A 20079-nucleotide genomic window follows, 5' to 3' on the forward strand; every position below is an offset into this window, starting at 1 on the left:
GAGGCTCTGTAGTTTGATATTAGTCGTCTGATTTTATTTGATTTTTTCCTTCAGTACTATGTTGGCTATTCTGAGTCTTCTGCTTCTTCAGGTAAACTTTGGAATAAGTTTATCAATATTCATGAAATAACTTTCTGGTATCTTTTTTTAAAAATTATTTTATTTTATTTTATTTTTTTAACTTTGATGGAGTTGCATTGAGTCTAGAGATCAGGTTAGGAGGAAGAACTGGCATGTTGACAATTTTTAGTCTTTGTATCCATGAACATGGAATATCTCTCCATTAGGTAGGTCTTTTGATTTTATTCATCAGTGTTTGTAGCTTTTCTCATATCGATCTTGTACATATTTGGTGAGATTTATATCTAAGCATTTCATTTTATGTGCTCTAATATAAATTATATTGTGTTTTAAATTTAAAATCTCACTTGTTCATTGCTGATATATAAGAAAGTGATTGACTTCTATATATTTGCCTTGTAGCCTGCAGTCTAACCATAATCACTTATTAGTTCCAGCAGTTTTTGGTTATTTTGCATTTTCTATGTGAATGATCATGTCATCTGCAAAGAAGGACATTCTGAAATCTTCCTTTCCAGTCAGTATACCCTTTATTTCCTTTTCTTATCTAATTAGCTAGGGCTTCCAATACAACATTGAAAAGGAGTGGTGAGAGGGAACTTTCTTGTTTATTTTCCTGATCTTGGAAGAAACGCTGCTAGTTTCTCACGATTAAATGTGATATTAGCTGTAGGTTTTTTGAAGATGTTCCTTATCAATCTTAGGACGGTTCTGTCCGTTCTTAGTTGGCTGAGAGTTTTTATCATGAATGGGTTTTGGATTTTGGCAGATGACTTTCTGTATCTATTAATGTACTCATGTGAATATTCTTTAGAGCCTGTTGATGTCATAGGTTCATAAATTGATTTCCAGTTGAACTAGTCTTGCATGCCTGGGATAAGTCTTGGTTGTGGTGTATAATTCTTTTTACATTGTTTGGATTCTATTTGCTAATATTATCTTACAGATTTTGAATCTGTGTTCATGTGAGATATTGATCTATAGTTTTCTTTTATTGGAATGTTTTTGTCTGGCTTGGTATTAGGGCGAAGGTGATCTTATAGAATGAGTTGGGAAGTATTCCCTCTGCTTCTATCTTAGGAGATTTTGGGGAATTGGAAGAATTCCTCCCATAAATGTTTGGTTGAATTCATCAGTGAACCCGGGATGCTCTGTTCATTTTTCATCATTCATTTTTCCTTTCATTCCTCAGACTGGATAACCTCCGTTGACCTATTTTCAGGTTTGATGATTCCTTTGCCAACTCAGATCTGCTCTTGACTACTTCTGGTGAGCACTTCTGTCCTTCTACTCTTCTAGTCAGGAATTTCGATTTGGTCTTTTACGTGTTTCTTTTCTCTATTGATACTTTTTATTTGGTGAGACATTGTTTTCATTCTTTAGTTATTTTGGGTTTTTGGATGCTTTAGTTCTTTGAACATACAGTAATAAACTAATCTGAAGTCTTTGTCTAGTACATCTGGGGCATCTCAGTGAGTTTCTAGTGATTGCTCTTCTTCCTGTGTGTGCACCATATTTTCCTGTTTCCTTGTGTGTCTTGGAATTTTTTGTTAGAAACTAGACATTTTAGATAATGTGACAACACTGAACATCAGAAACCCCCACAGTGGGGTCTCTTCTTGCTGTTGTTTTTACTGTAAGATCTTTACTTTGAGTTTCTGGCCAGGCTTTTCTTGCCTCGGCTGGCATGGTTGCCTTAGGTAACTGAGTTGTATATTGTCGCTGAGCATTTTCCACAGACACCCTGGGAATATTACAGGCTTTCAGCTTTGAGTCAGGTTAAATAACAGCAACCTCCTTTAAATGGGCTTTTCCCTGGAGCTGCTGCAAACAGGTCAGATCGTGGGAATGCTCCTGGCCAGGGGCTTTCCTAGGTGCCCAGTCCAGCCCCAGCCTGTCGCCTGTGGCAACTGCAAGGCTTCTCGTTTTCAAGCCTTCTGCAGAGCATTGAAGAGTGTGTGGGAACCAGCCAAGTTGAGGAAGCCGCAGTCCCTGCTCTGCAGTTTTTCCTGAATTCCTAAGATTTTTGTAAACTCTTGGTTTTGTTGCTTGTGTGGAGGAGTGGGTTTAGAGAGACCCTCTCTCTGCTGCCCCAGGTATAGCTCATGTTTCTCTAGTTTTCCTAACAGTTTGTATGCCTGGGGAAGTCTTCTCTAAATTGTGAGTCCATACATGGATACTCACCTTCTGCTAGAATGTAGGTTTCCTGGGAACAGGCTTGTGCAGTACCTGCATGTAGCAGGAGTGAAGGAAATTATAGGTTGGGCAGGGCCCCGGTATTTCTCAGATGAATTGGGACTCCTGGTTCTGGAATGGGCAGATGAGGCAGGACGTCTCTGCCTGGCAAAGTGACTTGACCCTCTTCATGTTCTGTGTTGGCTCTGGGGAAGGCAGCCTGCTGAAAGTAATTCTCTGGAGACAGCATCAGTTCAACCTGCTACTAGCCTGTTAATCCCTGTTTTGGGATTATTAGCTTGGAATTTGGATTGATTAACCATTCATCTGGGCTTTCTGGGTGACTCAGATGGTAAAGAATCTGCCTGCAATGGAGGAGAACCCGGGTTCGATCCCTAGGTGGAAGATCTAATAAGTAATGCTCACTGATTATGTGCTGGTTATTGAGTTGGTAAGGGAATTAGACTGACAGAGTCTTTGCCTCCATGGAGCTGACAATTGAGAGAAGAGACAGGCCAAAACAAAATAAAACCCCCAAACACTGAGTACAAATTGTGATAAGTATCACAAAGGAAATGGTGTTAACAGGTATGAAGGAAATGGTGTTAACAGGTATGAATTCTGAGTCTGGCAGCTGGGGCAGGAGGGCATGACCCGCATCATGGGCCCTCCCTGGGAGTTGCTTTTCTCTTTGGCCAGTGTTTGTCCAGCATGATGCTGCCCAGCTCTACCTCACAGTCTGGAACCTGATCAAGAACCAGATCACAGACGTGGACTTGGTAAGTCCTAGAACAGAGAGCTCAGAAAGGGAGGATGCTGTCCTTGTGCACATGGAAACCAAGAGGAAACGTGTAGAATGCTCACCACAGTCGTGCAGTGTGGCCGCTGTGACTTCTCTGCACCTTAGTGAGCAGGGGCAGGGGCAGCCGCTATTTCTGGAGCTCTGTGTGGTGTCTCCAGCTCTGGACGTGGCTGACCTGTTCACTCGGGCTCTCTTTGCCCCTCTTCCTCCTACCCCCCGCCCCACGTTGCAGGTGGCAAGGCTGCAAGCCCTCTACACCATCCGGTTGAAGGAGTCCTTTGTCTGTCTTGAATGTACCTCGGAGATGAGCAGAAACAGCAGCATGCTGGCCCTCCCCCTGTCTGTCTTTGATATGCACTGGAAGCCCCTGAAAACGCTGGTGAGGTTCCTCCTGGGGAGTTTGCTATTCCCTGCAGCCCAATGTTGTCAGCGCTCCCTTGCTTCTTTAATGCACCCTTGGCTTTCAAAAACTGATTTCCATTTCCTAAGCATGGGTCTGCTTAGTTCTCCTTTGATTTGCAGGAAAAATAAGTCTCTCCTCCCGCTCCCCTTGTCCTTCCTGCTCCTCAACAAGTAGATCCTCTCTGAGATCCTGGCACGTGTACCACGCGGGCTGATGTTAGGGGAACCTGAGGAGAACCCTTGTCTGTGGGGAAAAGGGTGACCCCAGGTGGAGTAACCCTGGCTTTCCCTGCTCTCTGGGGCAGGAGGATGCTCTCCACTGTTTCTTCCAGCCCCAGGAGCTGTCCAGCAAAGACAAGTGCTTCTGTGAGAGCTGTGGCAGGAAGACTCTCTGGAAGCAGGTACTCGCTGCTGATCAGAGGCTTCCCTGGACTGTGGGGTGGGGGGTGCGGGCCCTTGGGGAGGGGGCATGCTGAGGGAGGGAATCCGCCAGGCTGGGTCCAGGATCCTGGGGGCTTCTGATGCCCAGAGCTGTGGATGCGCTCCTGGGGCCCCATCACTGTAGGGGTGGGGAGGGCACAAGAGCCACACTCAGGCCCACCCTCGCCTGGGCTCAGGGAGCAGACTCCACAGTCCCCTACAGACACCTGTGGAACCCTGGGCTGCTCAAGCCTTCTGTGGGAGACCCAGCAGATTCCAAGGAGGGGTGCTGTTTCACTCCCTTCTTTTTGGGGAGGAAGAACATCCTGTTGGCCCTGGTGCTTCTTGGAATTGACCTGTTTGAAGTGCCTGGGACTCATCTCCACGGTGACTGTGTTTTTTCCAGGTCTTGACACTGACCCATCTGCCCCAGACACTGACCATCCACCTCATGAGATTCTCCATCAGAAACCTGCGGGCAGAAAAAGTCTGCCACTCATTGTATTTCCCCCAGAATCTGGATCTAACCAAGCTCCTTGAGACAAAGGGAGAGCCCTGCAGTGCTGAGGAGCAGGTGAGGGCCCTCGTGCTCCTTACACACAAACACGCACACACACACATATACACACCCCCCACACACACACCCTGGCCTCATCAGAGCCCATGTCTTTTGTCTGTCTCCCTCCCCACCCCATCAGACACCACATCCTTTGTCTGTCTCCTTCCCCTGAGCTGCCCAGCATCACACACACCAGAGATGCATTTTGGGTTTGGGGCGTCATCCTCTCCTCTGTGGCCGAGCTCAGGACTCACAGGGAGGAACACTCACAAACGCTTAGTGTGATTCGTGGAAACATAGTCACACATTTAAGAAACACTGATCTTTCAATAAGGAGTTTAGACTCTTCTCGAATAACAGCCATGGGGCTGTTAGCTTCACATTCCCACCAGCGTTGCTGTTGGCAGCTGCATTTCTGTTAAGACTCAGAAGACTTTATTTCTAATGACTGGACAGCTATCTCCCAGTACTGACAGAAGAAACCATACTTCAGAACCTTCCTTTTACATAGGGTGTGCCACAGGTGACCCACATCCTGGGTGCTAAGCAGCACCAGCCTTGCTTCCTTCTCCCGACAGATTACACTTGCCTTGGGGATAAGAAAGGAGCCAGCACTTGGGGCCAAATTGATTTAGAGTAAAGTTGAATCCAGTTGTCTCGAGCTAGTAAGTTGTCGGGAGATTCTGAGAAAAGTGACATAAATATCTTTTCTCCATAGGTTTAAAATCCTACATTTATTGCCATATATACATGGGTCAGTTTTTGGACTGTCTGTTTTGTTCCCCTGAGCTCTTTACTATCCATGCTCTAGAACTATGGGTTTGTGTTTTTTTTTTGAAAAACTGAGGCCTGACCATGTGTTTGAGTGGCTCCTATTATAATAGGGTTTCCTTCCCTGTTTGGGGCATAGGATTCTGTTCTTTCCTTCTAGTTTCCTTATTTCCACTTGCACAGCCTACCTAATGAAGTATCTTAAAATTCTTTTACCTTGAAAAGACATGTGAGACATATAATGTCTCCCTATCTACCAACAGCCTAAACAGTTGTGCAGACTCACAACCAGTCTTTCTTTATTTGCACCCCATCCTCTTCCTTCTCCAAACCTCTACTGGGTTATTTTGAAGCAAATCTCAGATGCCATGCATGTCATTTGCCAGTATTTCATTATGTCTCTCTAGGGCTTCCTTGGTGGCTCAGACGGTAAATGCTTTCAATGCTGGAGATCTGGGTTCAATCCTTGGGTCAGGAAGGTCCCCTGGAGGAGGGCATGGCCACCCACTGCAGTATTCTTGCCTGGAGAATCCCCATGGACTGAGGAGCCTGGCAGGCTACAGTCCATGAGGTCTCTAAGAGTTGGACATGACTGAGCACCTAAGCGCACAGCACATGTCTCTCTAAAGAAGAAGCACACTTTTTCCAAACATGACCAGTTTCATCTCATGATTATGTAATATCCTCTAATATCCAGTTGGTATGTGGATCTCTTGACTGTCCTGTAAGTTGTTTGCTGTGTCTGAATCTAGATCCACATAAAGTCTACACTTGCATTTGCCTCAGTTTGCTCCCTCCCTCCCTTGGCCTTTCTTTCTTCCATAGGTTCTGTTTCTTTATTGTTCTCTCTCCTTTTCTTTTCCTTGAGATGCATTTGTTTGAAGGGTTTTATGTACGTCCAGAATTGGCTGGTGGTCTTGTTTGGCGCTTTCCTCTCTCCTTGTATTTCCTGTAAACTGATAGTTCCATCCAGAGTTTGCCCCAGAGTAATATTAAAAACCCAGTGTAATGTCCTCACGTGAGAACAGAGAATGATTTGAGCCCTCCCTTTTAGGGACAAAGCTTTGTTTTGTCGACTAAAAAATACAGTCACAACCTGAAAGTAGAGAGTTTTTTATTTGGTGGGAATATTTAGGACTCAGAGTCCCAGAGACAGTGTCTCAGTAGCTCTGAGAAAACTGCTCCAAGGAGGCAGGAGGGCAGTGAACCAGTGAGGTTGCTCAGTCATGTCCACCTCTTTGCAACCCCATGGACTGTAGCTTACCAGGCTCCTCCATCCCTGGAATTTTCCAGGCAAGAGTACTGGAGTGGGTTGCCATTTCCTTCTCCAGGGGATCTTTGTAACCCAGGGATCAAACCCGGGTCTCCTACAATGCAGGCAGATGCTTTACCATCTGAGCCACCAGGGAGTCAGTCTACATACACGTTTGCAATGGAGGGAGCAGGCAGTCTGAACATCACAGATCAGGTATGAAGCTAAGGAGTTTGGCATTCTGTGTATGGGTGCAAGCCTCTAGGCTTGGATTCACTCCTTTCATGTGCAGCTCAGCGACCTGAGCACCTCAGCCAATCCTGTTTCCTCGTTTGCCTGGCTTCTTGCATCACCTCCCCCCCACAGCAGTCACTGTGGGGTGGCAGCATCTGCTGGACCTCAGTTTTGGGGAGCCCTCATTCACATTTGGAGGCCAGAAATCGCTGGTGGCTGTGACATTCCTTGTTTATTAATAGGCAGAAGATATTTTCATTTCACAGTTTGTACCACCCTCATCCTCTCCCCTTCATAATCCCATTTCAGAGTCTCAGGTAAGGGACATTATTTGACTGTATTGAAAAGAAAAGTACAATTTTCCTGACTCTTGTGGAGATCTTGCCCAAAATGAAGACTCTCACCACTGTTCCCTTTTCACAGAGAATCATCTCTTATCTAGCTTTTCTGAGACCAAAGGGAGCAGGGTTAATTACCCCAAACCTGGTGACTATGCTGGTCTTTCCCTTACCATGATGCTCTCTTACTGATTCTGCTCTGCTTCAAATCTGTCTCCTCCAGGCCTCTCTCCTGGGGCTTCTTTCTCTGCTTCTGGGTCCTTTCCTGCCCATTTTTATTGGTATTTAATTTTCATCGCATTCCTTTTTCTTCCCATTGTTCAAATGTCTTCTCATTAATTCTTATGGTTTCGATCATCTGAAACTGAGGACTTTCGAGTCGCTGTCCCCTACCCAGGTCTCACTCTTGATCCCCAAACCAGGGTGTCCACCTCCAGCTGAGTCCTGAGAAACTCGCTGTCTTCATCCCCAGACACCTCTGTTCCATGCGTAACTTTATAGCACCAACATCTTCCTAATTTCCAAGCCAAGAATCTGGGGTTCATCCTTGCAGTGCCCCCTACTTACTCCTCCCCACTGTATCCATCAGTTGCCGAGTGACTTACTGTTTTTCCTTGACTTTGCACAAATCTGTCCCCCACTTCCTCAGTACTGGAGTCAAAAGCTGGCGCCTCAGAGCCAGGCAGGCTTGGGTGGAGGTCCCACCTCTTGATAAGCTCTGAATCTGATGTGAGTTACTCTACTCCTTGAGCTCAGATTCCATGTCTGCAAAATGGGATTGATGCCAACACCCTGTGTACAGGTTCGTTGTGGATATTAAATGAAATAGTGCATATGAATCACATTTATCTCTAAACATAGAATCCTATTTAGTCATTAGCTCTCATCAGATGCAAAATCCATTTCAGAATGCATCATGTTATATGAAGACGTACCATATTGTCTTATGAGCCTTGAATGTCTTGTTCTGAAGATGTATTATTATTATTTTAAACAATGGACCTCCAGGGAAGTTCCCATAGCATCTTATTTTTTTTTTTAATTTTATTTATTTTGGCTTTACTGGGTCTTTGTTGCTTTGTACTGGCTCTCTCTAGTTGTGGAGGTCAGGGGCTACTCTTTATTGTGGTGAGTGGGCTTCTCATTGTGGTGGCTTCTCTCGTTGTGGAGCACAGGCTCTAGATGCGTGGGCTTCAGTAATTACAGCAGCCGGGCTCAGCAGTTGTGGCTCGCAGGTTAGATCTGCAGCATGTGGAATCTTCCCAGACCAGGGATCGAACCTGTGTCCCTTGCATTGGCAGTTGGATTCTTATCCACTGTGCCACCAGGGAAGTCCCTGAAGGTGTATTATTAAGTGAAGTGCAAAGTATTTCCTGCTTCTAATTCTTACACTTCTCATGAAAGATGTGAAGACAGTTTTCTCTCAGTGGCTAAACATATTTAGGCATATTTTTTATATACAGCATAGGTGTGTGAGTATGTCTGCAGTTAATAAAATTGTCATCACAAGACTGCTAAAAGCACTGTAAAATCATAAAAAGCTGTAACTTTTAGCAAAGCAATAAATAATACAAATCTAACAAAGAACCAGAATAATAATGTTTAAGCTTGTTTTGAAGTAGTTCACTTGAGCAAGTATGTCATAAAATATTTGAGTGTGTTGCTAATGGAAATATCACTTTTCAAATTTTACATTATATATACATTTGTCTATCACCTATCATATAACAATTCAAGTATGCTATTAATATTGTAGCACATAAATTATATATTTATGCTCATTATTTTTCTTACAGCATATGAAGCTTAGGTTTCTAAAGAAAAAAATTATAGACTCAGCATCTAGATATGACTCTTTAATTGGTCAGGAGGAATAAGAAACATTTAATTCACAACGCAAAGTAATTTTTTTCTTTGAGGGTGCTTTATGATGTAATATGTAGAAGAATATTGTATTTGAAAGTGAAAGTCACTCAGTCATGTCTGACTCTTTGCAACCCTGGCAAGAATACTGGAGTGGGTAGCTGTTCCCTTCTCCAGGAGATCTTCCTGACCCAGAAACTGGGGTCTCCTGCATTGCAGGTAGATTCTTTACCAGCTGAGCTCCCAGGAAATATTGTATGTAAATCATGGAAAAATAAAATATTAGTTCACTTTTAGGATAAAAAAAGTAATGTATGTGAAGACTTAGCCAAATGCTGGAAGCTAGCTAGTAATTATCATGTTTATAATGCTTGTTGTCATTTCGTGGTGCTTCTTGCTGGTGGTCAGTCTCTCCCCACTTCTTCCGCTCTCAGCTGTGACTCTGCCTCACTTGGACTCTCAAGCCATTTTCATATGCCTTCACTCTGGTGTTCTCAAACACAAATCTGATGCTGCTGCTCCTCTGCACAGAGCCTTCCAAGGCTGCCGCTGCTGGGATGTTTTGACTCCTGACTTGGCCTCAGTGGGTCCCTGCACCCCTGCCCCATCCCTCAACCCCATCCCCCACCACCATGCCCTCCACAGATCCTTCAGGGTAGTTTAAGCACATTGTCTCTGGGGAGCTTTTCTCAACTGCCCATTCCTTCTTGTTTTGGGGTAGAGACTGCTTCCCAGATTTATCTGTAAACCTGGTGTGAAACCTCGCTTCACAGCTGTGCTGTAATTAGGTATGAGCATCTTGTGGTCAGAGATGGTCTTCTGGGGCCCTGGGCGCACCAGTGCCTGGCAGAGAGGCACTGAGAAGCAGAGGGTCGGAAGAGGAGGTGTGATGGGGGTCCCTTTATCCTTGTGTCCTTCAGTGTGGAGGGCACTATGAGCTCTTTGCTGTGATCGCCCACGTGGGGAACGCTGACTATGGTCACTACTGTGCCTACATCCGGAGTTCTGAAGATGGAGAATGGTTCTGCTTCAACGACTCCAATGTTTCTTGGGTGAGAAGCGTCCTCCCAAACTGCCTCTTGCCGTGGGTTCTCCATCTCTAATGGGTTCTGAGCCAGGACTGGAAGGCCATTGTGACCCAGACACACTAAGATCCTGTTTTCTGTGGCAGGGGGGCCTTTGTGAAATTTGAAGCCCTTTACTGCATGGAGCCCTATCTGGTTCACAGCTCTGCTACGGTCTGCTTAGCTTAGCGTCCCAGTTTCTGGAATTCTCAGCTCAGGGCCCTGCAACCTTGTGCTCTGGACTAACCTATGAAGGCAAGAAGCTCTAGAAAGAGTTACAAAATCTGGGCCCAGCATAACCAAGTGTAGACAATGCACCTGAGGGACTTGGTGTGCCGAGCACCTGTCACTGGGTGACCAGGCCTGGGAGTAGTCAGACTGGTCTGTCTAGGGGAGGGAGGGCAGCTGGCAGCACCATCACTCTCTGGCCACTTAACCTGGTTTGTCTCTGTCCTTGCAGGTGTCCTGGGAAGACGTCCAGTGTACCTATGGGAATCACAGCTACCGCTGGTGAGGAAGGCTGGGTCGTGGGTCCCATGAACTCACTCAGGGCATCTGTTGCTGTAGGAAAGGGCTGCCACTCACCTTTGGAGGCCCAGAGAATATGCTCAGCCTCGTTTTTCAGCCCCATCCACTGCACTGCTCCTCTCCTAGTTTATTTTTTAAATTTTTTTCATAGATAAAGGTTTGAAATTACATATGTATTTTTAAGTTAATTAAGAAAAATTTTTGTCAATGCTGTGTCTTCATTGCTTTCTCTGGTTGTGGTGAGCGGGGGCTCTTTGTTGCAGGTGTGCAAGCTTCTCACTGTGGTGGCTTCTTTTGTTGCAGAGGACAGGCTCCAGAGCTTGCAGACTCAGCAGTTGTAGTGCACAGGCTTAGCTGCTCCATGGCACGCGGAGCCTTCCCAGACCAGAGATGGAACCCGTGTCCCCTGCACTGGCAGGTGGAGTCTTAACCACTGCACTGCCAGGGAAGTCCTCCTCTTGCAGTTTAGACCCAGCAGTGCTAAAGTGTCTGAGGCTCCCAAACAATCACACCATCCCTGGCTTTGCACGTGCTGTCCCTTCTCCTAGTTTGTCCCTGAGGCAAACCACCTTCATGCTTCCGTGCTTCTGCTCATGCCCACCTGCCTTGTACTGCCTTCCCAGCACCATTCAGGCAGGTGTGCAGGAGCCTCTCAGGTGTTTTCCATCATGTGCTCACCTCTTCACAGCCAGGACCACGCTGCTTGGTCATTGTTCACCTGCATAACATTCTTTCACGTTAACCATGAACTCTTCGGAAGCAAGGATCACTCTTGTCCTTCTCTGTTGTCTGGTATGGAGGCTTGAATTTAGTCAGTAATAACAGTAAATATATTGTTGAAAATCAGTAACTACATAGAGGGGAGGCTGGAGAGGAAAAAGCTTGGCAGAGATAAAGCAGAGACTTTGCAGGTTTTTTCTGCAGAGCTTCTGGGTTAGAGGTGACATTGCACACTAAGCGTGGTGTGGGACGTGGACCCAGCCGCACGAGTAGGTCTTCACTTGGAAACTGATAAATTGGGTGAAATTTGTGCTTGAAATCCTGCCCCCCCACCGCCCCCTGCTACCTGCTGCTTCTCCTTTTCTTCTAAGCATCTCCCTTAGATACACTCTTAGATATACACTTGGTCATCTTTTGGTTGTCAGTGACCCCCCGTTATTTAGATCAGGGTTTGGCAGACTTTTTCTGTCAAAGGCCAGAGAGTGAATGTTTCAGTTTCTGGGATACACAGTCTGTGTCTCGGCTCCTTGGTTCTGCTTCTGCAACACAAAAGCAGCCACTGGTGGTACATGAGTGAGCATATGTGGCTTTGTTCCGGTTACATTTACTTAAGTTCATGGGCTCATAGTTTGTCAACCCCTGCTTGAGATGTTAGCTAATAGTTATTTACCCGGGTCCCCAGTTTTGTCTGCCCTGAGCTGATAGGTTGATGAAGACCTGATCCAGTAAACCGGGAAGTTTTCTGATGGGTGTTCTATCAAGAAGTAATGATGTAGTAATGAACTCTGAATGTTTCGTCTCAGTGATGCCCTTGCACTTTTTTTCTTTCTAGGCGGGAGACTGCCTATCTCCTGTTTTACGTGAAGACTGAGTCCTAATGGATGCTCCCTAAACCTTCAGAGACCTACAGAGTGTCATCTTCCTTTTCTGTTCCTGTCTCTGCAGATTGTAAGAGATTCTGCAGTGAGGAGAGGCACCATTTTCAAGCTGTTTACATTTTATTTATAATAAGTGGTGATTCTTAAAATATTTAGCAGTGACACTACACAGGTCTGGATCGGTCAGAATGGGAGCCACTGGTGGACTCATGGTCTGGATTGCTCCTGCTGCACAAGGCAGTGATCTGTTAGCTGGGAGCTGCAGAGTCAGGGTGCTCCCAGGGGAGGAGAGACCAGGCCAGTGCTGGTAGCAAGAGGCAGTCGGGTAACAAAGGGCTGTGGTCAGGAATTATTTCAATATTCTACAGCTAATGTGACTATACTGATAGGTACTGATTGTATATCATTTCTGTTTATAATTTTAAAAACTTTCAGGGCTTCTCTAGTGGCTCAGTGGTAAAGAATCCACCTGCCAATGCAGGAAACATGGGTTTGATCCCTGATCTGGGAAGATCCCACATGCTGTGGAGCAACTAAGCCTGTGCACCACAACTGCTGATCCTATGCTCTAGAGCCCAGGAGCCACAAGGACGGAGCTCACTTGCCCTAGAGCCTGTGCTCCGAAACAGAAGCCACTGCAATGAGAAGCCTGTGCACCAGAGCTAGATAGTAACCCCTGCTCGCCGCAACAAGAAAAAGCTCTAGCAGCAACAAAGACCCTGCACAGCCAAAAATTAAAAAGAAAAAATTTTAAATGCGTATCAATTACATGAAACTCAAGTGCTTTGTAATTGTTATTCGTTTATTTGATAAATATGTATTGATCACCTACTTTGTGAAATGGTATGCCAGACAGTAATGAATACAATTCTTTCTCTCAAAAAGAACTTTTTAATTTAATGGGGGTTGATTAAAATACACGATACTGAGGGTTTGTGCTACAGGAATTCAAAGGAAAATAAATGAAAATGCTTCTGCTGTGCACCCACAGGAGCAGCCTGAAGGCTGGAAGGGGGCTGAGAATGAGGACAGTTTGTTTACAGGGAGAAGCACACCCAGTGGCATGGCTCAGGGTTCAAGGACCCTCCACACACCCGGAGGGAAGGGAGGTGGGGCTCAGCACGTTGATCTTGATCCAGGCTCAGAAGTTTGGGTCTAGCTTAATAAGTAATGAGGATTTTTTTTTTTTTTTTTTGGAAAGTGTTCAAAAAGGAAAGGAACACTTAGTGGTTTTGCAGTAAAATGGATTTGCGGGTGACATGGGTTAGAGACAGGTTGGCAGCATGGGTGGGCAGATGTGCACAGTCCCTGGAGCCGTGTCAGAGGAAGAATGTGAATCGTGGGGTGTCCAGGGAAGGGAAACCCTGCACCAACCTGGGAAGAAGTGTGTGGACACCCCCCACCAACAAAGGAAGTGACTCAGTCATTCACGTGTTTAACGACTTGTTCGAGATTTCATATTTTGTAAGTGGCAGAGCTGAAACCTCCAACCTGAAATGAGGGTGATTTATTCTTTCTATTGGCAAGAATTTAGCCATGTGAGAGTAAATTCTCACTGTATAATAGCCAAACAATGTCGTCATGGACAGATCCTCTTCCTCAGTGCTAACCGTTGCTAAGCAGGTGTGTGTATATTCTTATCTCTACCGTCACAAGCTATCATAAAGCACTTGGCTGAAAGCCACAGAAGCTGTGTTTCTTTCTTGCAGTCTGGAGGCTGGAGTCTGAAATCAAGGTGTCACAAGGTTGGTTTCTCCAGGAGGCTGTGAAGGAGAGTCTGTCCTGCCTTTCTTCTGGCGCCTGGTCGTGCCAGCCCTGCTCTCATCCCCTGCGTGGACCTGAGTCCCTCTGGCCTCCACCTCCATCTTCACGCGCTGTCTTCCCTACGTGTGTTAGTCGAGGACACCAGCCATGGGTTAGGGGCCATCCCAGTGTAGCATGACCTCACCTTCACATGGCTTATTTCATCATTCTGAGGTTCCAGGTGGGTGGGAATTTTAGGGGGACCCTATTCAGAATAGTAAAATGTATTGATCCCTCTAGGCCTTATTCTGGGCATTGGCATGCATATTCACAGATATGAATAATTTTTACATCATTAATTCTACTGGAAACATTATTCTGCTCATTGTTTTTTCTCATAATAGTGTCTTAGGAAAGTTTCCAAGTCTGTATGTAAATGGAAAACATTCTTTTGAATTGTTACATTTACTCCATAAATAGATATACTATATTTTTTCCATTCCCATATTGGTAAATATTAGGGCATTTCCATTTTTTCACTATTTAAAGTGCAGAGTGAATGAGTACCTTTAGATGTGTTTTTGTACATGAGTAAATATTTCTGTAGGTACTGAGGAGTGAAATTATGGATCAAAGAGACTGAAGGGAGAAGTTACATGTAGACTCCAAGTTAAAGAGGAAGGGTACTAGTAGATCATTTTTAATGTCCTGGATTGAAGGAGAAGACAAGGAATCAATTGACTTGAGTCTCTGGAAGTAGCTGATTTCTATGCTATTTTGTTTCTTCTCCAAAGTGCCCCCTTACTCATCCATATATCCATTTGTCCAAAAATCAAGGTTCACAGTGATACCTGATGCCTGACCGTATGTGAACTTTGCTGTGATCTTGTTTTGAGGGTTTGAGGTCTGTTGTTATTTCATCCCTATGTACCCCTGCTGTCTGCCGCCCCAGACTTCTTCAGCACATACACCCAGTATCTTTGTCCCTGTGTTTTTTCCTTAAAAGTAGTATTGTGAGGAATTCGCTGGTGATCCAGTGGTTGGAACTCCACAGGGTGAAGGGCATGGGTTCAATCCCCAGTAGCCACCCAGGCCAAGGCCAAGTCCTGCCTGCTGGGGTGCCCACAATAGTCTGCCCACATAGAGTTCCCATAGACCATACAGCTCCATTACAGGTGACCTGACGGGAGTGTTGTTGGGTCCCATAGAGTGTCTCCTGTATGAGGCCACTTCTCCATAACGGAGGCATAAGCAACCTACATAACATTCAAAAAAGCACAGAGATCTAGGCAAGATGAGGCAACAAAGAAATGTCTTCCAAACAATGGAACAAGATAAAATAAGACCTAAGTGAAGTGGAGATGACAGTCTACCCAGTGGATCTCAAAGTCCTGATCATAAAGATGCTCAGTGATCTTTGGAGAAGACTGGGTGAACACAGAAGTTTAACAGAGATGATATTAAGAACCCAATGGAGCTGAAGAATGAAATCACTAATGCACTTAAAGAAAACAGTAGCAGATTAGATGACACAGCAGAATGGATGGTGAACTGGAAGAACATAGTGGGAGTCACTCAAGCTGAACAGAAAGAAATTTTTAAAATGACAGTTTAGGGACTTTCCTCATAGCCCAGTGGTTAAGAACCTGCCTTCCAAGGCAGGGGATGAGGTTTCCCACCTTGGTCGGGGAAGTAGGATCCCACATGCCTTGGGGCAACTAAGCCCGTGTGCCACAACTAGAGAAGCCCGTGTTCTGGAGCCCACGAGCCACAACTGCTGAGCCCGTGCTCACCTCTGTCCTCACTGAGTTTAATCTTCATCCTTCACCATAACTCACCTTGAGTATAACAGCTTCAGGGACTTCTGGGAGCCTCCAAGTAAAAAGAAGCTGAGGAGGGGGTCTCTGGATCCCTGACTCTGTAGCTGGGGTCAGAAGCAGGTCGGGGGGAGCGTCATGGGGCCCTCTACCAGGGAGGGGCAGGAGATCCCAGGTGGTAGTTAGCTGAGTCCAAGACTCTCCTGGGTACAAGGCATCCTAGCCCCCTTGGTGCATCATAAAGAGACCAGCTCCCTCCTCCCCTCAGCCCCCAGGCCTAGTCCCTGCTTCTGAGAAATTCCCTAGGGGTGGGTCCTGGTGCCGGAGGTACCCCATGCTGGGGCTCCTGAGTCTCTAGGGAGGATAGAGGAGTGAGGGGAGACTTGTCCACAGAAAGAGAGCATCTGTCAGAACAGATCCTGGGGCTGCTGCACCCCAACCTGCACCACCATCCCCAAGTCCACTGAGGCAGGACCATGAGAGCAAGGCTCCTTCCCTCCCCAAGACAGAGACACAGAGGAGACACCAGGTGAAGGCAAAGATGGGAGGGAGGGGCCCACAAGCCCAGGGATGCCTGGAGACCCCAGAAGCTGGAAGAGGCAGGAAGGACTCTCCACTGGAGCTTCTGGAGAGAGCACTGCACTGGGACACCTTGATCTCAGATGTCTGGTGTCCGAGACTGAGAGAGGACAGGCTTCTGTTGTTCCAAGCCCCAGGAAGCTCATACAGCTGGTGGGAAGTGCCTGCCCTGATCTAAAGCCTCCCTCCCATTAGGTGAGGTGGCCCTACAGACTCCACCTCTTCTTCCACATCTGGTAGGTGGGAGACCCGCTTCTCCTTGGTACTCCAGGAGCGGCTCTGGAGCTGATGGGAGTGGTTCTGGGGTTTTGCAGGCTGAGCCCCTGTTGCTGTGCCCCCATTTCCCCATATGAGCATCCAGAGCTCTGGATGTCTGCTTCGCTACCTGAATCCCTCCTCCCCCAACCCAGTATCCACAGGAAAAGTCAGGGATTCTGTAGCAGGGTCTTCAGGCAGTCTGCGTCTGGACCCATGTGGGAACCCCAAGTTTTACTGTTTTCTCAGAAATGTCTCCTGGAATTTAATCTTACTCATTCCCTCTTCCTGATCTCTTTCCCCCACCCTTAAGTTAGATGTTCTGGCTGACCTGTCAGCATTAGTTAGATGCTGTTCTGCGTGCGGAACAAGCCCCCTTATCTTCAAAGACCTTTCTTGACGACTCTCGTGTGATTACCTCTGGACCTCCAGAAGGAAGCCTCCTTAATCCCTGCATTCTGGTCTCTGTCTTGCTTTACTGCTCTTAGTTAAAGATTACAAGATAAGTTACCAATAAATATGTGCTCAGCATTTTCTCAGGAAGTTGCTTCTCTGAGAGCTTTCCCTGCATTGTCTCTTACAATGCTGTGTGTTTGTGAGAATTGTTCATTGCAAAACTGCTGCAGACCCACGTTCACCTCTTCCCTGTAAACACAGAACTTCCCCTGACCTCACGCCCCATGCTAACCACCTCCACATCTGGCCATGGGCCCAGGGCAGGTGTAAGACTGACTGCCCTCTCAGCCTCTCCCTTGTGTTGTCAGAGCTGCTGCAGCCCTTGGTCAAAACCCGTGAACCCACTTTAATAGGGGTGTCCTTGCTCACAACCCTCCAAGCACCTCTTTTAGCAAGAGTTAACAGAAGTCTTTAAATCATAGGGTCCAGAGAGAAGAAAGGAAGCTACAAAGAAAGAAAACCAGATGGAGCCAGCTAGGACCAAGATGGCAACCTATTCTGACCTCCAGCAGACCCTGAGTTTCATTGTATGTTGATTTTATTGTATTATCTATCGTATATTAAAAAGCGGAAACATTACTTTGCCAACAAAGGTCCATCTAATCAAGGCTATGGTTTTTCCAGTGGTCGTGTACAGATGTGAGAGTTGGACTTTAAAGAAATCTGAGCGCTGAAGAACTGATGCTTTTGAACTGTGGTGTTGGAGAAGACTCTTGAAAGTCCCTTGGGCTACAAGGAGATCCAATCAGTCCATCCTAAAGGGAATCAGTCCTGAATAGTCATTGGAAGGACTGATGCTGAAGCTGAAACTCCAATAGTTTGGCCACCTAGTACGAAGAACTGATACATTTGAAAGGACCCTGATGCTGGGAAAGATTGAGGGTGGGAGGAGAAGGGGATGACAGAGGATGAGACGATTGGATGGCATCACCAACTCAATGGACATGAGTTTGAGTAAATTCTGGGAGTTGGTGATGGACAGGAAGGCCTGGCGTGCTGCAGTCCATGGGGTCGCAAAGAGTCAGACACAACTGAGCGACTGAACTGAACTGAACTGATCTATCATATTCAGTGACACATCTACCGGTGACCAGACAGGAAGAACCTAAACAGTAAAAAGGAGGTAGCCTTCCTCTCCCCTTCCCAATGCATGTGCCTCCCCAGCATTAGCCTCAGTCCTCTTCCTTTTCTTTACTCTGGAGAATTAAATCCCTCTCTGCAGAGGGCGAGAAGCTGAGCTGTGAACTTGCTTTCTTCTCTGTTCTTTGACCTCTGAGTAAAGCCTGTGCTGTGTTGGTCTTGGCTTTGGTTTCATAATCGCCTACTTGAACCCGCTTGGAAAAAGGAAACCTTCCTTTTTGAGGCAGAGAGCCTCGGCCAGGCTAGGGCCCGAGCAGGGTCCACAGGACTTAACTTGGTAACAATCTGTAAGGGGACGGTGGTCTGCCCCGTGGAGTGGGGGGAGGCACACCTTCAACCGCAGCACCTGGTCTGTGGACAGCATGGCCCCTCATGGGCCTGGACTGTGTCCTCTGCCCCCCTACCCCTGACACCACCTGGCAGTCTGACTTGCTGACACTGACTGCTGGGCCTCCAGTCTGGAGGGATCCAGAAGCAGCACTTGGAGCCAGATCGGATGTGTCTTTTCACGGGCAGTGGCAATACTGGATATTAGGACATTGTTTCTAGAAAACAAACAGCTGCTAGAAGTTGATGTATGCTCTGGATTTGAAACCCATGTGTAAGACAAGAGTTCCCACCAGACCCTGGCTTGGAAGCTTCTGTACAGGTGATGACCACACCAGTGCTTCCTTGCCAAGTCCTCCAAGCTTCCTTGGTGGGCACAGCTGGACTCACACTCCACGGGCTCCCCAACCCAAAGCCCGAAGGGCCAATGCTGGCAGGGCCTGGAGATGAGAGCATCACTCCACCAACCACCAAAACCAAGCCCATCCCGGGCTCTGCTACAAGTCTGCTCGCATTTGCTCTCTGGATTCCGAAGACAGACCTGCAGGAAGTGGGCTGTGAGTCCCATATTGATGGTTTTCTGTGGAATTTCCATGAGACCCTTCTCTGTCCTGTCCTGAGCAAATGACTCGTCAGTCCATGCTACCATCATTCCACAAGCAGGATGAGAGGCTGAGGCTCTGAGAAGCCAAGTAACCCACCCAGAAGGACAGACGTGTGGCCATGGAGTGGGGTCTGTGCCCGCTGCCCGCACAGGGTGACTGCCTATTCACAGCAGGTTCACACCTGTTCCCTTGACCCCTTGCAGGGCAGTTCACAGAGCCTGCTCTTAGGGGGTTAGATGAGTCAACTTGCTTTCTTCTCTGTTCTTTGACCTAAGTCCTTTTACCAGGACTCTTGTCTCACATTCTGTCTCTGGGATCATCCAGAAGGCTTGTCAATCTGAAGCAGGGTCAGTCTTATGTCACCAGGGTTGCTTTCTTGGCCCACAAACACCACCTGCTCATCCACTCCCAGCTCAGACCAGAAAGGCCCCCTCGGGTCCTGAGCTCCGTGGCTCCGCTGGGGCACCCACTCCCCTCATGCCTGGTCCTTCTCTCACATCCCCTTCAGGGTCACCAGGAGCTCCCACCACCCAGGGCAAGCTGTCTGCTGTCCTGGGAAGGCCTCTGTGGTGTCAAGTGGAAGAAACAAGAGGTACCTGTGGGACCTCCCATACACAGCACAGTGGCCAGCACCCGCCGACTGACTGCGTCACTCTGGATGGGCCCAGGGTGGGTTCAGGGGCCTCACTGCGTGTCCTGGTTCTCATCTCATCCCAGCGCTGCCTACACAGGAGTCAGTCACTAAGCTACTCTGTGCTGGCTGCACAGATAGGATGCTCATTCATACGCCCCTCCCAGGAACACAGGGTTCTGGTGGGCAGGCTCCTCCCAGGATATGGGGCTCACCTGAGCAGGTACCCACAAGGCTCAGGACCCAGGAACCATGCACAGAGCCCTCTTTGCAGAGCACTTCCAGCCTACCTGTTGGTCAGGCCTGACCCTGAGCCCCTCAGAGCAGGACCTGAACTAACAAACAGCTGCTCCTGGACAGGTCAGTAGCCTTGGGCTTCACTAAGCAGCCTCCCTCCAGTGGGTCTTCCGGAGGCTTCCACTGCACCCGGGCACTGGGA

The 20079-nt window shown here is 47.2% G+C and overlaps 1 protein-coding gene across 8 annotated transcripts in view; it reads left to right on the top strand.

Moving 5' to 3' along the window:
- USP18 (ubiquitin specific peptidase 18) overlaps window positions 1-18239 on the top strand; it is a 35622-nt gene extending 17383 nt beyond the window's left edge. For 3 of the 8 annotated variants that reach the window (XM_019961353.2, XM_070789797.1, XM_019961354.2), the window contains exons 5-12: window positions 2956-3035; window positions 3291-3437; window positions 3766-3861; window positions 4287-4454; window positions 9818-9949; window positions 10422-10471; window positions 12042-17464; window positions 17562-18239. In XM_019961353.2, the coding sequence (XP_019816912.1) occupies window positions 2956-3035; window positions 3291-3437; window positions 3766-3861; window positions 4287-4454; window positions 9818-9949; window positions 10422-10471; window positions 12042-12087 (719 nt within the window). In that variant the 3' untranslated portion in view covers window positions 12088-17464; window positions 17562-18239. The remainder of the gene's footprint in view (window positions 1-2955; window positions 3036-3290; window positions 3438-3765; window positions 3862-4286; window positions 4455-9817; window positions 9950-10421; window positions 10472-12041; window positions 17465-17561) is intronic. The other 5 variants (XM_070789800.1, XM_070789798.1, XM_019961352.2 and 2 more) reach the window with 5 other exon arrangements.
- The last annotated feature ends 1840 nt before the right edge of the window (window positions 18240-20079 follow it).

This window comes from Bos indicus, chromosome 5 (genome assembly GCF_029378745.1).
Source record: "Bos indicus isolate NIAB-ARS_2022 breed Sahiwal x Tharparkar chromosome 5, NIAB-ARS_B.indTharparkar_mat_pri_1.0, whole genome shotgun sequence".
NCBI classification, from domain to species: Eukaryota; Metazoa; Chordata; class Mammalia; order Artiodactyla; family Bovidae; genus Bos; species Bos indicus.